The sequence below is a fragment of the Coenobita brevimanus genome, chromosome 14 (genome assembly GCF_032717465.1).
Source record: "Coenobita brevimanus isolate Jiangsu-jjx chromosome 14, ASM3271746v2, whole genome shotgun sequence".
NCBI classification, from domain to species: Eukaryota; Metazoa; Arthropoda; class Malacostraca; order Decapoda; family Coenobitidae; genus Coenobita; species Coenobita brevimanus.
This window is the reverse complement of record NC_136967.1, coordinates 30,131,675-30,152,581: the sequence shown is the minus strand read 5'-3', so window position 1 is coordinate 30,152,581 and position 20,907 is coordinate 30,131,675. Positions and strand designations below refer to the sequence as shown.

Sequence of the window (20,907 nt, the reverse complement as noted above, 5' to 3'; positions counted from 1 at the left end):
TACACTTTTCCTATTATACTAAGAAGGCAAATGCCCCTATGATTACCACACACTTCTTTTTCCCCTTTTCCTTTGTACAAGGGAATAATTATACCTGACTTCCAATCCTCCGGGGCTCTACCTTCCTCCCAGGCCAATCTGCGCATCCATTCTACTACTATCTCTCCCCCATGCTTCAGCATTTCACCACACACTCCATCAATTCGTGGCGCTTTCCCCAATTTAACTTTCTTCATTGCTTCCACAACTTCTATCCTACTGATTTCTTCCTGTCTTCTCACCTCCCTCCTTCTCCCAGCCATTCCCCAGCCACTTGTACTCACATTACTTCCATCCTGTATGTTCAACAATTCCTTAAAGTGTTCTCTCCATCTGCTCACTTTTTCTCCCTTCTCCACTAGTAATCTACCATTTTTGTCTTTCACTCCCCTGCTAACTTCACTTCCATCCTGTCTTACTCTCTTCACCTCTTTCCAGAACATCTTCTTACAGTCCCTCCACTTTACACTCAAATTCCTTCCAAATTCCTCATCCACTCTCTTCTTACTCTCTCTTACTAATCTTTTCACCTCTCTCTTTCTTTCTACATATAACTCTCTCTTCCGCCTCTCAACTTCTTCCACGCCCCTATTTCTCATCCATTCATTATATGCTTTCTTCTTTTGTGCCACAGCCTGTCTCACCTCTTCAGTCCACCACGCTGTTCCTTGCACACCTCTCCGTCTTCTCTTCCTCCCACAATAAATATCTGATAACCAAATTAGCTAGATATCCAGCTTAACCCGATGAATGTGCAGTAAGAAGCATTATTTCAAACAACTTTAATAAGACTGCACACACGAAGCAAGAACCCACGTACTAAGCACTTTCCATGACTCCTCACCAGCAACTCACACCGAGACACTGAATGTCGCCTGAGGCACAGAAATGGCACTTGTCCACTACCCAACTTCAGGGTTTAGGGCTTAGCAAATTCCTGAGTCATGATTGGCAGAAATAACCAAAAACCAGGTCACCAACTTAAATGTGGCAAATGAACGCAACCTCAAAATACATTTCAATTTCCGAGAGATGTTGCAGGAATCATTAATAGGGACAATGGATCACAGCCACAAGTGATATGAACAAGTTGTTGAATATTTCCAAATATGAAACATCCCAGTGTGTGTGTTCTTATCTAATTATTCTTACCTAATTGTATCTTTACAGGAATGAGTCAAGCTTGTACTGTCCTTTTTATTAAACCATTTTTATCATACATATCTTTAAATTTGTGAATAGTTTTGGGACACACAGTTTCGTTCGGTAGTGCATTCCACTGATCAATTGCCCTATTTGAGAAACTGCATGTGTGTGTGTGTGTGTGTGTGTGTGTGTGTGTGTGTGAGAGAGAGAGAGAGAGAGAGAGTTGTATAATCAGGAATTAAAGATTATCAACATTCCCAAAGGAGTGCAGGATACTTACCATATAGCTATAGTACACTGACATACTTGTACTATACTGTGCAAATTGCCATGGTCACTAATGAACAGGCAAAATTAAGAGTGTTGTGAAGAAAGAAAGAAGAAACTGACTCAGTAAAGATACTGGGAAATGGGGGTGAGTAAGAATATGTGGAGTAATTTGAAGAATAGAAAACGAGAGAGGGTAAGATGACATCTTAATCTAAATAGTAAAGTCAAGCTGTGTATGTGTGTGTCTGTGTGTTTGTCTGTTTCTTTCACGAGAACGATAATAGATATGGACCTGATTCTTTTGCACTAGCTCGGGGTAAGTCTGGGGAGTGTCAGGAAATACCAAAGATTTTGGCGATTATGTGCGACGTGATGGCGCAAAATTGTTGGAAATCGCAACACGTGAAAAAGTCTGTCTGCATTTGTTCATATCTTTCACAAGAATGGTAATAGATATCAACCTACCTCTCTTTGTACTGGGCCGGGGTAAGTCCAGGGAGTGTCTGAAAATACCGTGCCTCCAAAAAAATGACGATCATGCATGACGCGACGGCGCGAAATTGTCAGAAATTGCGACATGAAAATATGCATTTTTTTTTTTTTTAAATCAACATTTTGGTCAGAATTGGTCATTATGGGGTCAGTAACGGTATGGAAACAAAGATAATGGTATCTGCAAACATTTTGTGATGGAAAGGCTATTAGTCATGCAAATTTTTGCAGGCAAGCACAAGTGATTCTGTATTTTAGAATGCAGGAGTAGTAAGGTGGGGTAGCCAATGCATATGAGACAGGTAAAAGGTAATGATATCGATAGGACTGCAGTATGCAGTCATCAGCGCAAGAAGAAATAGGATTACTGTATACAGTTAATTTACTTGAGGAGAATACAAACAGAGCTGAGAATGTATGCGTATTAAGATCCAAATAGTCGTAAATTTACAGAAATAGTGAAAATCATATTACCAATAAACAGTGAGAAATACTGTATGCACAACTACAACGGAGGTTCATATTAGAGAGAAAATAAACCCGATGAAATAGGGAGAGGAGAAAAACACTGACATCAGGGTGAGAGAGAATGGCAAACTGTAGTGAGAGGGAAGGCCAGAATGCCCCGTAATCCCTCCCAGGCCCTACGGATCTGAGTCAAATGCTACGAGCCTGGCGATGGTGTTTGTACACACACACACACACACACACACACACACACACACACACACCGCTCGCTGGCTCAGTGGCAACATTCTCACTCACCATCTGGTAGACGGGAGTTCGCACCTCACTCAGGTTGCAAAAAGTTTCACTGACGAAGTGGGCAGCTACTGTCCCCCTAGAGCAAGGGGATGCATGTGTGCATGTGTGAAGGTCACAGCCTTGCCCTTAGATTGGACTATATGAGCTCTCAGCTCCCATCCAGGAGGGTAAAAGTTGACAATCACGACCATCAAGTGATCGTGACCGACCCGGTGAATTGCGCACACACACACACACACACACACACACACACACACACACACACACACACACACACACACACACACACACACACTAGTCTGTATACTTACAGTATACAGTGCATTGTGGGAGGTTAGTTAGTAAGGTGTGCAATACTCTAAACTAGTGTTGTGAAGGAGCAATGGGGGGCTTAAGATGTGACTTTGTTAAGATGTTCAGGTACCTTTGATCATGTGCTAATTAGTGTTTGAGTCTGTACAAAGTAGGATGTGTTGGTTATTTGTTTAGTATAACTATAAGCTCAGTGATCATTGTTCCAGTTTTTCAAAAGTTTGGAATGCTACAGTATGCATATGAGTAATTACCCATGTTTGTGAGTGCCTGTATGCTGTGTGGTCCTGAATGTTTAGGTTTAGGTTGCTGATGCCATCTGGCCCTGTACTTGCAGAGTTCTTTGTTTTCTTGATACTGTTACATGTCTTTAGGAGTGAAGGTGGTTACATTATGGTCAGTTTGAGAGGACAGCCTTTGCAGAGACGATTGATTTTCAGACTCAGTGTGTCATGTTGGTGTTTGTAAGGTTTGCATAGTGCTTCTTAAGTATGTCTGCTTGTTCTTTGTAAGAAGTAATATATTGGGTGTTGTTGTTGTTGTTGAGTAATCCCGGTCTGTCTGGCTGAGCAAGCCCATCAGTCGCAGGTAAGGGAATCACTCCTGCAGGGCAACCAGTGTTCCCTTTGGCAGACAGAGTGTGGAAGCTTGGTTCCCGAATAGATGCCGTGTTTGTCTCAGCACCCAGTTAACAGGGGCACCATTGTAGGCTTCATGGCACCCCATTATTTTGGAAGTGTTAGCAGCATGGATCTTGGAGGTGCATGTTTGTATTTCAGTGATACTATTAAGTGTTTCTGTAGAGCCGACAGGGACGCATGAAATGGCTTCGTATTGTTACAGAGTCTCCCATTTTTCTTTTTTCTTTTTTTGCGTTAATTGTCAGTTTTCTCATTTAATTGGTGGAGACTTGAGATACCGGTAGTGTCTTGAGAATGTGGAAGAGGTGAGTTGTATTTGAGTGGGTCATGCTGTTTCATAAGAGCAATCTCCAATATAATTTAAACTTTGGGTTGCAGTGTCTTCTGTTCCATCCATCCATCCATCCATTGCCAGACGCCATAATCCTGTAAGGGGTGGCCATTTGACTTTGAGGTATTTGTTTTTACGGGGAGGGGTACTAACCCTCCACCAACCCACTTGTTGACACGTAGGGAGCATGTATGGTTTGGTTATATGGTTAGCACCCAGCGCTGTAAATGGTTTCCTGTCTTACAGGAAACCATTTGGCTTGTCACTCAATGTAAAGCCACCTGTAAAGGAAAGAAAAGCAATAAGAAGTGACAGGAAAGATGGGAGAAATAGAAAGAGAGGAGTCTTCTGTTGCCTTGTGGAATATGGTGTTTCTGCACCAAGTATGATGTTAGATTTTATAATATGCCTATCAGTATTGGTGATGGGTGTTGTTTAGTGTTCTGAAGTGTTGTTCTGTTTCTTCGGTTAGTTGTGTCTAGTCTGCTTTCATATAGTTTATGTTAGTAATGTGTGATAGCTCTTTGGAGTGTACTGCTGCTCTGATAATGATAAGGAGGAGATCAGAAGAGAGTTTTGGTTTCATCTGCCAGGTGGTAGTGAGTGAAAGTGTGGGTAAACAGATTGTGATGCCTGGGAAGGAGGGAGAGTGGTGCGCTTGGTATGGGATGTAGGTGTATTGTGAGGTGTATTGGGAATGTTCATGTTGTTTATGTGATGCAGTGTCGAGGCCTTGGTGGTAGTTTTGATTATGTTTGTACCAGGCAGTGTTTTAAATGTTAAAGAAAAACAGCAGTGATAGAATTAGGTGTCTGTGTTGGGGGAAGGAGCTAAGGGTTGGAGTGAATTGGCATACCATAGGAGGAATGTAAATGTTAAAAATGGTGATTCCTTGTTTGTGACCAGGATTGACATTCAGTGATAATTTTTAATGTGTTGTAATTCTGGAAAGAAAATGATTTTTTTTTTTTTTTTACTGGATGGATGTCATTGTAAGTGATGAGGCGTGCTCCATGGATGTCAGTTCTATGTGAATGTGTGAATAGTGTCTGATGTGTGGAGTCTTGCATGTGCATGTGAGCTTTTTTTTTTTCTTGTTCTTGAAGGAGTGCAGTTTGTATGTTGTACAGTATTTGTGAAAAAAGTCTTCAAGCTGTGGTATTTGGAGCAGTGGCTATCAATTTATTGCAATATGTTTGTGTTACATGTTTGAGGTGGTATGTGTGTACTGTGAGTCTGTGTTTTAGTGTAGTGTTTGTGTGCAGGAGTTGAGTAATGGTGGCAGTACATTTGTGAGTAGGGAGATTGTGTTTTGTGTGACAGGAATGTTTATTGAGGTGTTGCACATGTCACATATCTATATGTTGTGACAGTGTCTCATATCTGTAATAGTGCATGTGGTTTGGATCCATTCTCTTCAAGAATTGCATGGAACAGATCCATGTGTTTGTTTAATACATGTCATACTTTGAGAGCAAACTGGATAAATATATTGTGTATGGGACCCAAGATTTCTCTCAGTATCTCCTGCAAATGTGAGGAGTGGAAAAATAAGTGCCAAAAAGTCATTTCTCCTTGTATTAAAAAAACAGCACAGGAAGCAACTCCCCCTATGTGGGAGGCAGTGCCTCTGCCAGGCTGATTGAGGTCCTCCTTGCAGGACACAGGTCAGGTTGGGGAGGTTTTTCTCCCAAGTTGAAGTTGCTCCATCTTGCCTGGGGCAGACAGCGCCTCCATGAGTACATTCCCCTCCAGTGCTTGTTGTGAGAGTGAAGTGTGTTGGGGTGTGAGAAGCACTGTGGTTAACAGAAACAGATGAACTGAATACAGTATTGCATTAAATTATTCCTGCTTAACAGTTTGATGCTTAGTTTATTGTTCTTGTAAATGGGCACCTGGGTATAGGATGAGGATAGTGATATGTAGTACTGAATTTTGTCCATTTTTCATGTACAGTAATCTCATGTCATTGTACTAACTTATTTTATGTAGCTATTGCCCCATAGTGTTATGTCTATATACCAGTACTAAATACAGTATATTGGTTTTCTGCGCTACCATATGAGTGCACTAAATATATTATTGTTGTCCTCAGACACAGCGACCCGAGCAGAGTGTGATGCAGGCACTGGAGAGCCTCAATGATGGCCAAGTCAATGATTTTCTGACGGGCAAGGCTCCTCTCAACCTAACCATGCGACTAGGAGACCATATGATGCTCATCCAACTCCAGCTCTCCACTGTCTCCCCCACCGCCACCCGGAAGACCCGCCTACAGCCTGCACACACGCATGCTTATGCACATTCACATGCACATGCCTATGCCCACACACATCATGGACATGGAGGTTCACATCAGGAACACCATAGTGGGGTGGGGAGAAATGCAACTCCATCTCCAACCACGCATTCACATCCACTAGCCACTCCCTTTACCCAACACACTGCCACCTGTTCTAGTTACTCCCCCACCCACCTGGCCCAACCCACAGCACCACCCACTCCCACCCTTAACCCTAGTCATTTGACCTCCCCAACCTCTTCGACCTCTCCTGCCCCACCACCCACCCGTACCAGCCCCCCGCCCTCTCCTTCAGCTTCCTCTTCCTCCTCCTCTTCCATGTCCTCTTCCTCCTCCCCATCATATACAACACTCAATCACCACAACCTGCTACACCATCACCATCATCACCACCACCATCACCACCACCATTCTCTAGGCTGCAGCTCTCCCTCCTCCCCACCACCACCACCACCCCCTGCCCCATACCTGTCAACCCCCCCACACCACCACCACCATCACCACCACCACCATCTGCGACCCTCCCCCTCCACACCAGGCCACAGTCCTGGATCAGCTTCTTCTGGGTCATCGTCCAGCTCCCCAGCAGGTCTGGGATATGATGACCTTCCTATGAGAGGGTGCCCACACCGGGGGGAGGAGGCTGACCCCCGTGCCTCCCTAGACACCAAGGCCCTGGCAGAAGCCTCAAGAAATCTTACACAGACACTGAAGCAACTCTCCTCTGAAGTTCTTACGTCCAAGCCAGATCAGAAGGAGGTGAGTCCATTTGGAAAGCAGTAAGGCCACAAGTTTGTATGGTTTTATTGTCATCTGATGTACTTTGTGCCCTGTCATTGTTAGAAGTAGTCTGCTACAGCATTGTATTCTTATACAGTATACCACAGTAAAAATCCTCTCATTGGGCATCTTTGGGACCAAGCAGGTGCCAAAAGAGCAGAAACTGCCAAATGACCGGGAAAACCTGTCAAAAAGTTTCTAGCAATCATTGTCAGTCACTCCAGTGCAGTTGCAGTGTTAGCCCTAGGCACTAAATCGGCCTTCTGTTTCTTAAGGTCGTATATAGTGGAAGAGCTCACACCAAAATCTTCCATTATCTTTTTCTTAGGAACATCCGCCTCCAATTTTTCTTCAACAATTCAGTTTTCATGGTGGTAGTCAGCACCTTATGGGTGCATTTTTTCACAACACCAGTAGGCTTTCAATCAGTAGAGTCCATAACGCAACACAAGAACAAGAGGATGACTGTGAAATAGCACGACATGGTTTCTAAACTTTCAAAAGGTCCCGCTTACAAAGCCAGACACTCATGAGTCATGATGGCCGATGGCGCCTGCAGTGTTGGGAAGCAGAAATCTTCCAAATCGCTAAGCTCAGCTTTAAAACACGCTAAGCTGTAGGTGAAATGTTCAAATTTTGTGCTAAATTGGACTTCAAAATGTGCAAGATATAGAAGAAAATATAATATTTATTGGCACCAAATTACTATGAAAAGCACTTGATTTAGCGCTAGCAGCACCAAATTGGCCGATTAGTTCAGCATATGTGCCGGAAGAGCAAAGAACTTTTGTTACAGGACCACTTATGAAAGCCACCAAAAGACTGGATATACCGTAAGACCAGCTGCCAAATGAGAGGACTTTTACTGTATTTGATTGCCATAAATGTCACGTTGCTGGAGAAATATTTATTTGCCAAAATATTTTATATAAGCAAAGCATATCCTTGTGATTACAGTTTATGGTATTGTATTAAATGATACCAACTCTAACGTACGGAAGTGAAGCTTGGACGTTGTTGGAAGGACACAAGTCAAGAGTGAGAGCAGTGGAAATGAGTTATTTAAGAGGAGCCTGTGGAGTCACATGGAGAGACAGGCTGACGAATGAGGATATAAAGGAGCGTTGTGGTGTTGATGTGGATGTGATAGGAAGCGTTATGAGGAACACACTGAGGTGTTTTGGCCATGTGGAGAGGATGGAGGGTGAAAGACTGACGAAGAGAGTGTATGTGAGTGAGGTGGAGGGGGAAAGAGGGAGGGGGAGGCCGAGGATGAGATGGAGGGATGGGGTGGAGAGGTATATGAGAGAGGGGAGTGTGAGCTGGGAGCAGGGGAGTGAAATGGCGGGGGACAGGGCGACTTGGAGGCGATTTGTTTGTGGCCACCCCAAATGGGATTGAGGCGTCTGGCAATAGATAGATAGATAGATATTAAATGACTTAATGTATCTGGGATGTTGGTAGCTGGGCTGTTAGCATCTGCTTTTCCCTGTTTGGGCAGTTCTTCTGGTTATTTCCCCCCCCCCCCAAGGCCCAGCAGTCCTCCCACATATCATACACCTCTACATGTCACCACTTCGGTGCAAACACCCACCTTCCATATTAAATACATGCTAGGATTGTCTCATACAGGACTGGTGTATTGGTATTAGCGGGGGTATCTTTACAACATGTCGGCGGGTCTTCTGGTAGATCGGTAAAGTCTACTTTACATGAAATTCAGATCCTTAAACTGTTCCTTTGCCCCAGCGGGGATTTGAACCTGGGTTCAGTAGAACCGCAGGCCACCTCTCTACTGACTGAGCCACCGCTTACCACTTACCAGAGGCTTACTGGAAGATACCATGCAATTAAACTTAGATAAAATATTTGTGTTTGTGCTGTTGTATTCCAGACAGCATTTAATACAACACAGCATAGTGAACTGAATGATAGTACTGTATCTGTACTATGAAAGATAAAATGATGCAAATGAAGCTAAATTTCACCACAGTAAACTATTTTGATAGTGTATATATACTCTCCTGTATTCAAAGCTGTAAGGAAGTCAGGGACATTATCACAATACAAAGCACCATTTGTAATAGGAAATTTAAGTAAGTTAAGGGTAAACAGCATGTATAATATCTGATATTTTTCAGGAGACTTTTACCTCACCTGAAATTGCCGCACCTTCCCACGACTCCCAGAATGGCAGCAGCTGCAGTAACAATGCTAACACAACCACCAACAATACCAGCAGCAGTTTCAGCAGCAGCAACATCACAGGAAGCAGCAGCAGCAGCAGTTCTGGTGCCAACAGTATTGGCAGCAGCAATACCTGTAGCAGAAACATTAACAGTAGTAGTGGAAGTGGCAGTGGGTTGACCAGCAGTAGCAGCAGCAACAACAGCAGTAGCACAAGTAGTGGCAGCAGTGGCAATGGCAGCAGTAGCCAGGGTGCTAGCAGCACAACCAGTATCAAGAAGCAGGGAGCCATCATCGAAAGTATGCACCACCATGGCAAGGGGGTCTACTCAGGCACTTTCTCAGGTTAGATGCTTACTATACATTTTTTTCTTAAACAGACTAATTTCTTGACATGTTGTTTTGTATATTGCCAGAATAGTTTGCTGCCTGAATGTGTTGCATATGGGAATTGCAGAGATGGTACTTAATCTACTGGCACTTTGTCACAAAGCTCATAATCCAAAATTTATTAGTCTTCTCCTAAGTAGATACCTGTACTGAAAATACTGTACCTCATCCATATTTCTATTGCTAACCCACAAAAACTAATATTCACTGTCAATGCCCATATCTTTTCAGTGTGTTAGAGGTCCACTGCAGGACCAGACTTTCAGAAGAAGAGTGATAGAATTAACCCTTTCCCATGATTGCAAAGTATGAATCAGCTTAGTGAGAGCAGTGTATTTTAAAGTCATAATAGTAATGATTGTGTGTGTCAGTTAATGGATGTCATCAGACAGGTTCAAACATTCTGTATGCTAACATTGGGAAGAACACATGACTAGCATGCACTTTGAATCTTCACCAAGACTTGGGTGTCAAATCCCAGACTAAGGGCACACAGATTTGGAGGTGAATATGGCAACTTCTGATACACCATGACTCTACTTTGACATTCTCAACTTTATAAGGATTTGCTACTTGCATGAAATAATATTTTTTACATAAAACTGTGTGATGTATCTGTGCCAAGGTAATGGTAATTATAGAATTTTTTTTTCTGCAGTAAATTATTAGCATTAATATTTGGTTATGTAATGCAGGGACCCTAAACCCAGCACTGCAGGACCGGCAGGGGCGCCCCAAGCGGGACATATCCACCATCATCCACATCCTCAATGACCTCTTGTGTGCCACACCTCAGTACCGTCGCCACTCCTCCACCTCTACTCTTTCCCTCTCCACTCCTTCCTCCACTGCATCTACCTTCACTGCCCGGAGCAAAGGAGTTGCCAGGCGGGCAGCTGCAACGGGGCAGAGTGGAGAAGAAAATAGGGCAGCAATTACCCTAGCAAGACAGGACCCTCAAGTAGAGGGTAGTGGAGGAAAGTTGGAGGGCAGCACTCAGGCGAGTGAGCAAGGTAAGTTGAAATGTATGTATGTAAATGAAGTACTGGTATGTGTGGAAATTGTAAATGATGAGTGTGTGTGGCTTAGTGATGAGAAAAAGAATCAGAATCAGATTTGAACCAGAAATTAATGAATGTACATACCATTGTATATCCAGTATCATCATCATCACCCAAATCTTCATATTAAAAAAGAGAAGTCTGTGAATTAGATTTGAACCAGTCACAGTGCCAAGATGCACTTGAAAAACAAAGCAGCAAGGGATGCATTCTATATTGAGATGAGTAGAGTGGTGACTCAGTGGGGAGTTGTAGAAAGAAGTGTTAATGAGCAGTACAGAGCTGACAGAGACAATCTCTTGAGAGTTACTGATTCATTGTGTGGATGGACAAGGGGCCCATCCAAAATACAAGGTAAAGTGGTGCTGGGATGAAAGTGCTGAAGCTGCAGTTAAGGAGAAAAGAAGACTATTTTTGGGAATGGAAGAGGGTTGGTATCAAAGGACTACATGTCTGCTAAACATGGACCAGAAAGGAGGTATACAGGGCAAAGTCTGAGTCTCAGAGACTTTTACTGGATAACCTAAATGGTGCTGAAAGAAGGAGTATGGTATTTAAGGTGGTAAAACAGATGAAGAGAGAAAACAAGGATATCATAGGTGAGCAGTGTGAAGAATGATGAAGAAAGGGTGGTGGTGGAGAGTGAGGATATTACCAATTTCACATCGGGTGGCACATCAGCGTGCCACCAAGGAAAGGTCTATAGCCATCAGGTGGCACATTTACTTGTTCTAATTTTTTATATTTGCATGCCACTACTCGGGGTCCGACAGTGGTTCAGTATCAGGAGGTGGCAATACTGAATAATTGCCATCACGGTAGGACTATTTTATTGCCTATTATTTTCGTCACATACAAGAAGTATGTTAATGCATGTGGTATGAGATGTTTTGCTGCTGTGGCAGCTTACTCAGATGTGATGGAAGCGATGTCTGATGACTCAGATTATGTTGTCAGACAAAAGTGAGAGTGAATATGAAAATGCTACAAAAAAATAAAAATAAAATAAAATACTGTACTCCACGCAGGGGCAGATAAAACCCCTGTATAGAGTCACCAATTGTGCAGGGGTAAAGAAGGAACGGAGTCGGCTTAGCACACCCAGTCTCTTGGAAGCAGATTTTACAAGAGATGTAATATGATTTTTCCAAGATAAGTCCCAAGTAAATGAAACCCCAAGCATGTTCAATGATGATGCAGGATTAAGCTGAATATTATTAAACATTAGTGGGTATACCTGTGGAAGATTTTGTCGGGTTGATAGGTGCAAAAACTGAGTCTTTGATGCATTAAAAAAATCAGATTATTTTTAGCCCAGTCAGAGATACGAGCCAAGTCAGACATTTGGTGTGCCATAACCTCATCCCTTGTTTGTTGAAGTAACTGCTGCGATGGACGTTGTGGGAATCGAATGGAAAGGTGAAGGGTGGAGTCATCAGCGTATGAGTGGATTGGGTTAGATGTACAGCTTAGAAGGTCATTGATGAATAAAAGGAAGAGAGTTGGTGATAGGACAGAGCCCTGAGGAACATCAATGTTAATAAATCTAGGAGAAGAACGATGGCCGTCTACAACAGCAACTATAGAACAACCAGAAAGGAAGCTAGAGATGATGGCACAGATAGAAGGATAGAAACCATAAGAGAGCAGTTTGGAAATTAAAGATTTATGCCAGACTCGATTGAAAGCCTTTGAGATGTCAAGTGCAATGGCAAAGCTTTCACCAAAGTCCTGAAAGGAGGATGACCAGGAATCTTAAAGGTAGGTGAGAAGATCGCCAGTGGAGCATCCCTGACGGAACCCATACTGACAACCAGAAACAAGGTTGTGATAGGAAAGATGCTTTAAAATTTTTCTATTAAGAATAGACTCGAATACTTTTGAGATACAGGATGTTAAAGCAATTGGACGATAGTTAGAGGGTTGGGAATGGTCACCCTTCTTTGGGACTGGCTGAATGAGAGCAAACTTCCTGCAAAAAGGAAAGGTACAAGTTGATAGACAAAGGCGAAAGAGTTTGCCTAGGCAGGGTGTAAGCACAGAAGCACAGTTCTTGAGAACAACAGGAGGGACTCCATCAGGCCCATATGCCTTATTATTATTGAGGCCTGTGATGGCAGAAAATACATCAGCTGAAGAAATTTTAATGTTAGCCATGAGGAAGTCAGAGGGGGGGAGTGATGGAGGAACAGCACCGGAATTGTCTATGGTGAAATTGGAGGAGAAAATCTGAGCGAAGAGATCTGCTTTATTAGTAGAAGAAATAGCTACAGAGCCACCAGAGTAGAAAAGAGGAGGGAAGGATGATGAGGTAAAGTTGTTAGAAAGGTTTTCGGCAAGGTGCCAGAAGGAGCGGGAAGAATTCGAGTTAGAGAGTTGAGAGCATTTTGTACGGATGAAAATATTTTTAGCAGAGCGAAGAACAGACATTGGAGGAGCTCCAACACCACAGGTTTTGACGGCTTACCACACAGGTATTTTTTATTTTTCTTAAACATCATGTTAGACATAATTTTACTCAGGAAATTATGGTCTGTTTTTTGGTGTATGACCATCCACTCACTCAATGTAGTGCTGCTCTCGGGTATCTGCCCTTTCCTCTCCTCCATCCTTCTTTCCTTCCATCCTCTTTTGTCTTTCTTTCCTTCATTCTTTTCTTGTCCTTCTGCCTACGGTTGACTTTACACTTCCTCTTCTGTCTTTCTTTCCTTCATTCCTCTTCCTTCTGCCTGTGGGTGACTCTACACTGAGTGACAAGCCAAATGGTTTCTTGTACACTGGGAAACCATTTACTATGCTTGGTGGTAACCATATAACCAAATTTTGGCGCCTGGTGGTTTAATGAGTAATTATGGCGCTCCAATCGGATTGAGCCGGTGAAGGTTTTTATCCAAGGGGTGGTTGGGGTTTATTGCTCACGTAATGCCACTCAGTGATGAGTGAGGCTGGTTGCTCTCAACTTAAATATCAGGACCAACTTGCCTAGCCCCGGGCTAGTAGGTGAGAATGAGAGGGCAAAAGAAGGAGTATGTATAGTTGTGAGTAAAAGATGGAAAAAGAGCATATGAGAGTATGGATCAGTTGGGTCAAGGATTGTATGGGTAAGATTGAAAGTTGGAATACAAATGTGAGCGATTGTGTGTGTGTGTATGCGCCAACGCAAGATCGTGCAAGCAGAGTGAGAGAAGAGTTCTGGACAAATGTGGAAGTGTGCATGGAAAAATTTGGAAAGAATGAGAAAGTGTTTTTGATTGGTGATATGAATGGTAAAGTAGGGAATGTGAAGGTGGATAGAATAATTGGTGAGTGGGGTGTGCCTGCTGAGATAGATGAGAATGGAAGTGTGTTAGTGGACATTTGTGCTGGGAAGGGGTTGGTGATAACCAATACCCTCTTCAGGCACAAAATGATCCACAGGTATACGTGGCGAGTGATGAGAAGGGTGGGTGGTGAACTGAATGAAAGGAAGGCAATGATTGATTATGTGTGTGTAGATGAAAGGATGCGAAGATGTGTAATGGATGCAAGAGCTTATAGAGGTTGGGGGAGTGGACTTTCTGACCACTACTTGGTTGTGGGTAGAATCAAGGTCCAATTAGGATGGAGAAATAGAAGAAGGGAAGGATGGGAAGAAGGAGTATTTGTAAGGAGAGTGGAAAGGTTACAAGAGGATGAGAAAATGGCAGAGTATAAGAGAGAAGTGGAGGAATGATTGGGCAAATATGAATTGGAGCAGATGGGGGACGTGGAAGGTGTGTGCAGGATATTTACAGAAGAAATATGTGCAGCATGTGATGTGGTGTGTGGGATGAAGAGAAGACGGAGGGGTGTGCAAGGAACAGCGTGGTGGAGTGAAGAGGTGAGACAGGCTGTGGCACGAAAGAAGAAAGCATACAATGAATGGATGAGAAATAGGGGCGTGGAAGAAGTCGAGAGTCGGAAGAGAGAGTTATATGTAGAAAGAAAGAGAGAGGTGAAAAGATTAGTAAGAGAGAGTAAGAAGAGAGCGAATGAGGAATTTGGAAGGAACTTGAGTGTAAAGTGGAGGGACTGTAAGAATATGTTCTGGAAAGAGGTGAAAAGAGTAAGACAGGGTGGAAGTGAAGTTAGCAGGGGAGTGAAAGATAAAAATGGTAGATTACTAGTGGAGAAGGGAGAAAAAATGAGCAGATGGAGAGACCACTTTAAGAAATTGTTGAACTTAGAGGATGGAAGTAATGCGAGTATAAGTGGCTGGGGAATGGCTGGGAGAAGGAGGGAGGTGAGAAGACAGGAAGAAATCAGTAGGATAGAAGTTGTGGAAGCAATGAAGAAAGTTAAATTGGGGAAAGCCCCAGGAATTGATGGAGTGTGTGGTGAAATCCTGAAGTGTGGGGGAGAGATAGTAGTAGAATGGATGTGGAAAATGTGCAAATTGGCCTGGGAGGAAGGTAGAGTCCCGGAGGATTGGAAGTCAGGTATAATTATTCCCTTGTACAAAGGAAAAGGGGAAAAAGAAGTGTGTGGTAATCATAGGGGCATCTGTCTTCTTAAAAATGTATGGTAGGATACTTATTGACAGAGTTAGAGAAAGAACAGGAATTAGTCGGAGAAGAACAGGGAGGCTTTAGGAAGGGAAGAGGTTGTGTAGATCAGATATTCATTCTTAGATCTTTAGTAAAAAAGTTTCTAGAGAAGGGAAAGAAGTTGTATGCGGCTTTCATGGATTTGGAGAAAGCATATGACAGGGTGGATAGACAAGGATTGTGGAAAGTATTAAGAATATATGGAGTAGATGGGAAGTTGTTGAATGCTGTGAAGAGTATGTATGATGGTGCTAAGGCTGCAGTGCGTGTGGATAGTGAACTGAGTGAATTTTTCTCTTTGAAGGTTGGGTTGAAACAGGGATGTGTCATGTCTCCATGGTTGTTCAATCTGTACATGGATGGGGTAATAAAAGAGGTACAAGGTAGGGTAGTGGGTAGTGAATGTTGGAGTGGCCCTGGTGAGAGAGGGTAGTGTTTGGAAACTCCCTGTAATGTTGTTTGCAGATGATACTGTGTTGTTGAGTGAAGACGAAGGAGAGCTGCAAGGCTTGGTGGATGAGTTTGGGAGAGTGTGTAACAAATGGAATCTAAAGGTGAATGTAGGGAAGAGTAAAGTGATGGTCTTTGAGAGAGGTGAAGTCAGTGAATGTACAGCGAGGTTGGATGGTGAGGAATTGGAAAATGTGAGAACGTTTAAGTACTTGGGTAGTGTGATGAGTAAGGATGGAGGTTTGGATGGTGAAGTGCATGAAAGGGTACAGCATGGAAGAAGGGTTGCTGGTTCCGTGAAATTAGTGATAAGAAACAGGGAAGTGAGCATGGAAGTGAAAAAGTTACTACATGACAGTATTGTGATACCAACTCTAACGTATGGAAGTGAAGCTTGGACGTTGTTGGAAGGACACAAGTCAAGAGTGAGAGCAGTGGAAATGAGTTATTTAAGAGGAGCCTGTGGAGTCACATGGAGAGACAGGCTGACAAATGAGGATATAAAGGAGCGTTGTGGTGTGGATGTGGATGTGATAGGAAGCGTTATGAGGAATACACTGAGGTGGGTTGGCCATGTGGAGAGGATGGAGGGTGAAAGACTGACGGAAAGAGTATATGTGAGTGAGGTGGAGGGGGGAAGAGGGAGGGGGAGGCTGAGGATGAGATGGAGGGGTGGGGTGGAGAGGTATATGAGAGAGGGGGGTGTGAGTTGGGAGCAGGGCAGTGAAATGGCGGGGGACAGGGCGACGTGGAGGCAATCTGTTTGTGGCCACCCCAAACGGGATTGAGGCGTCTGGCAATAGATAGATAGATAGATGGTCCGGTAGCTCCTTAAGTCCGATAAAAGCGCATTCCGGTCTACTGAAGTCCGTTATATCGAGGTTTTACTCTCTCTCTCTCTCTCTATACAGTAGACCCTAGTTATCTGCAGGGATTAGGTTCCAGAGACCCCTGTGGAAGGCAAATTTCGTGGATACTCAAGTCATCATCACAAAATGGCATATTTTTACCACATAAGCTAAGCACATCCCTGAAAAAATAAAAACATACCCCCTGGGGGTAGGGGGGTTTTCAAGAATACTCCCCCAATATCCCTGCTTGTCTTACGTGGCAACTAAAAGGATTGGCGGAGGGTTAGTGCCCCTCCCTGGAAAACAGCTAACTAAAAAGACGAACAAGAAACCTCGGACAAGGACTGACCAAAAGATGATGACACGGAAGACTTCCACACTTGTCTTCATAACACAGGTGAGGCTGTAGGCGTCGATGATGTGTGGAAGTGGTTAGATGATGATGGGGGCAATCCCAGCTATCAGGTTATGTTGGACTTCGAGATCGCCACTTCTGTTGCTGCTGCCTGGCCAGAAGAGAGTGATGTGGACAACATGGATGACCTGGAGAAGTGCAGCACTCCAGCCATCTCCCACCTGAGCACATTCCGGGCACATCTCGAGCAGGTGCTTGAGTATGCTGAGCACCCAGAATGTGATAGAAAGATGGTGCCTCTTCGCCTTGTGGAGGATCTGTGTTCTGTGCGGAAGAGTGTCATCCAGTGCCTGAATTGTCGCTCCTATCGCCAGTCCAAAATTGACTCGTTTTTCAGGCCTCTGACCCCCTGCCCAGTCCACCTCTGCTCTGCCACCACCAAAGCGTCAAACCACACCTTCAATGACGGAACTTCAACCTAGCACATTGTCAACTGTTCTCTCTCCACTGGACGTGAGTTTGCGGCTACTTTCAGAGTCCTCTGAAGTAGGCAGTCCATCACCACGTCCCACAGCCGTTTCCCTGGGCTGACTGCTGGAGGTCCTCCTCAACTCTTGACTCGTACTAAGCTCTTCAGACTAAGCCACTACGCCACATGGGATGTACTGTGCAGTGCAACAGCTTCGCCAGCCGCAGTACAACAGTCTGAGTCAAAGGGGTAGTGGATTATTCAGCACGATACCCAGCAAGGAATTGTGTTTACACTGATTTTATTCTAGCTTACTATACTCTACCATTATTTTATTCTACTTTACCATGATTTTATTCTATTTTACCATTACATTTTGTGTGCCCACTGCACTTTTCTTGTGTAGATGGTTTTCTCATGTTTTTTTCATGTCACTACAGGGTATGACCCTGCAGTGGTGATTGCTTGACTTGTTGCTGATGGGCTGGTTTCCCACAGTAAATGCTTGGCTGTGGTTTATAGGTCTGCTTGACCTGATAGTGCTGAACAACAGGAACAAGTGCTGAAAACAACAGGAACAGGTGCTGAATGATGTAGTGGCCTTTTACACTGGCTTTCAAAGTAAGGTTATGTATGAATGGGGGCCTGGAGAGAAGTCCACTATCCAGATGGAGCCACTACCTGGACATGCCTTTGGCTCAGTTATGTTGGATAATCAGGGGATTACTGTACAGTATCCTCAAGTCCAGTACGGTATTTTTGTCAGACAGTACTATTGTACTGGACTAAATCCATACTGGACAAACAACAGACTTTATGGGAAAAATGAATAATGTCAGACAAGCCTTGAAAAACTCCCCCCTAAAATTCAGCTTTACATTTTGACACAACTAAGATTCTACCAACCTTTAAGGCAAGTGGTGATGGGCTTGGGGAGGATGAGGGAGAGTTTCTGAGGCTGTAGAAGGTCCTACTGACCCCCTGGAGGAGGGCCTTCAGGATCCTGAGGAGGCCTCTCTGCCTCAATCTCCCTCATAGTCACACACTGGCACATCATTATCTTTGTCATCAGGGGGAAGTGCAATACTGCAATTTGACTGGCACACGTCATGAGTCATGAGAAAGGCGTACTGGACTGGCACGGCAGTACACTAGGGAAACATTCCTTGGTGTTACCCATCTTCCTGCGGGCGCGCGGGTAGTAGTACTGGACGCAGCACGTCAGTACTAAAGAAGAAGTCCTTGGATTTGGCCAACTTTGCGCAGCCGATCCGTACTAGCCCAACAAATCTGTACTACAGTTATTAATTTTGTATTTTTTTTTTTTTGCCGACCGTACTGGACGAGAACAGTACTGGACAAACACATACTGGATGCGAGGGTACTGTACTAGGCAAATATAAAACACTAGGAAATGTATAAAGTACTGTACCTAATACATGTATTGTATATAATACATGTATAAATCAACATGTTGCTGCAAGAAGTTAGTACATTATAATGTTGACAGTAAAAAAAAAAAAAAAAAAAAAAAAAAATGTTAACAACCCATATGTATTCCCTACATGTAAACCCATATGTATTCCCTACATGTAAACAGGTGGGTTGGCGGAGGGTTAGTGCACCTCCCCGTAAAACAACTACTGTATATGCCTGCATATAAGTCGCTCCAGCTTGTAAGCTGACCCCCTAAAATTTTGAGGTGTAATTCAGGTTTGGGCCTATATTCACCAGATAAGTCAACCCACAAAATAAGGCAGCGCCACTTCCACCTGGCTGTCAAAAATTTGTATGTGTTAACCAGCAGATAACTGACATCATTAGAACCAAAACAGCAAAAGTTTACAACCACCAGATATACTAACAAAGTCCAGTATATACAGTATAAGGTTAAGATGCTAGAATTGGTTCTTCCTGTAATTATGTCACATCGTGCCACTGCTAAACTACTGCACAAGTTTCATTTGTTATTACTTATAAACTGATGTTCCTTACCTGTTAGTATTTTCAGTTATGTGGTTAGAATTATCATTACATGACTTACAAACATGGTGTGCAACTGATCACTGTTGCAAAACTGTTCAAAACACATATCGTTTTGATCCATGGAAAGCCTACGGCAATAGCATGTCAGATTCACTGTCTTGAATAGCTGTTACCCAGCTGGTGTTTGTTTACGTTCGTGGAAGGGTGCACGGCACTGGATACTCCTCACTTTTTCGGTGTAAAGCCCGGTAATTACCGGTAACCATGACGTTTTTATTAAAACTTTTTCTTGGCTACAATCATAAAAGTTGTGGTACATGACTAGCATGATAGAATTAGTAGGCTACTGTATGGCTGTAGGCCTCCAGGTAGTGTCACGGCCTTATTTTCGTCTCGGCCATGTATCAACTATGTTATGCTTGGCATATTAGTTGACTCTTAGCTTTTGAGAGATTTTTTTATGCTTCAAATGGCAGCTTATACGCCGGCATATGCAGCTACTCTTAACGGGATTGTGGCCTCTCTCTCTCTCTCTCTCTCTCTCCAAACATATATATATATATATATATATACTGTATATATATATATATATATATATATATATACACACACACAGTGGATTCTCGAATTTCGATGGGCATGAGTACCAAAAAATCACCACGAATATCAAATCATCAAAAATTGAAGTGAACTTCTTATGGGAAAAATAAGTTTGCGTCCAGGGCCTCCAAACCTAACTAGGTAAAAACATGATTTTTTGCCCACACCCCCTGCAAACTTTATGAACTATAATTGTGGTTAAGTAACTGTAGTTCTGCATTGTATTGCCATACTGTCAGCAAGTTTATACTTGGTGTATTTCTGCCCTTTCCTGTATTGTCATTTCTCCTTTGGCTGCTCATCCATTACCACTGCTGCCCGAAGAACCACTCTTGCTTGCCATCTTGAAACAGGTAAGTTGCGACGAAAATACAAAGAAAATACGTACAACTAAATTGCAGTGAAATGCATGTCCACACGTGGAAGGTACAGGCTGAAAGTGCAGCACTTGGCTGTAGAGGGCTGGCTGCTGGCAGGACAGTCGCAAGATGGCCACCGACAACAGAACTCACCTTGCCCATTGCTTGTTGTTGTTGGTGCCTACTCCCATCTGAGTGCTCTTGTCCTTAAACAACATGACTTTTTTTTTTGTTTTTTTTTTTTCCTCAGTCTCTATTGTTCATTTCTATATTGCTCTCCTATTCATAATTACTGTCCTTCTCTTTGTTTCAGTATTCTGCCTACTGTATTTGCTACCACCAATAATTAATTTTGTTTTAGTACTTCGATTATTGATTCTTTTCCTTTAATTTCTCTTGTTATATCTTTGAGTTATTAAAGTATTGAGTAATTAATAATAAGTATATTTATAGAATGATGGGAAATCATCCAGGGTGTGAATTGTCCTGACGGTAAATCGTCCGTGTCTTAATGGGGAATTATCTGACAGTGAATTGACTTGACAGTGAATTGTCT

At 43.2% G+C, this 20,907-nt stretch overlaps 1 protein-coding gene across 1 annotated transcript in view; it reads left to right on the top strand.

Annotated features, from left to right (window-relative positions):
• The first annotated feature begins 6,097 nt into the window (after positions 1 to 6,097).
• The window catches only part of LOC145389625 (uncharacterized), a 35,838-nt gene continuing 21,028 nt past the window's right edge, over positions 6,098 to 20,907 (top strand). Inside the window, exons 1-3 of the mRNA XM_080264864.1 lie at positions 6,098 to 7,057; positions 9,220 to 9,610; positions 10,351 to 10,668. Coding sequence (XP_080120990.1) covers positions 6,116 to 7,057; positions 9,220 to 9,610; positions 10,351 to 10,668 — 1,651 coding nt within the window. The 5' untranslated portion in view covers positions 6,098 to 6,115. The remainder of the gene's footprint in view (positions 7,058 to 9,219; positions 9,611 to 10,350; positions 10,669 to 20,907) is intronic.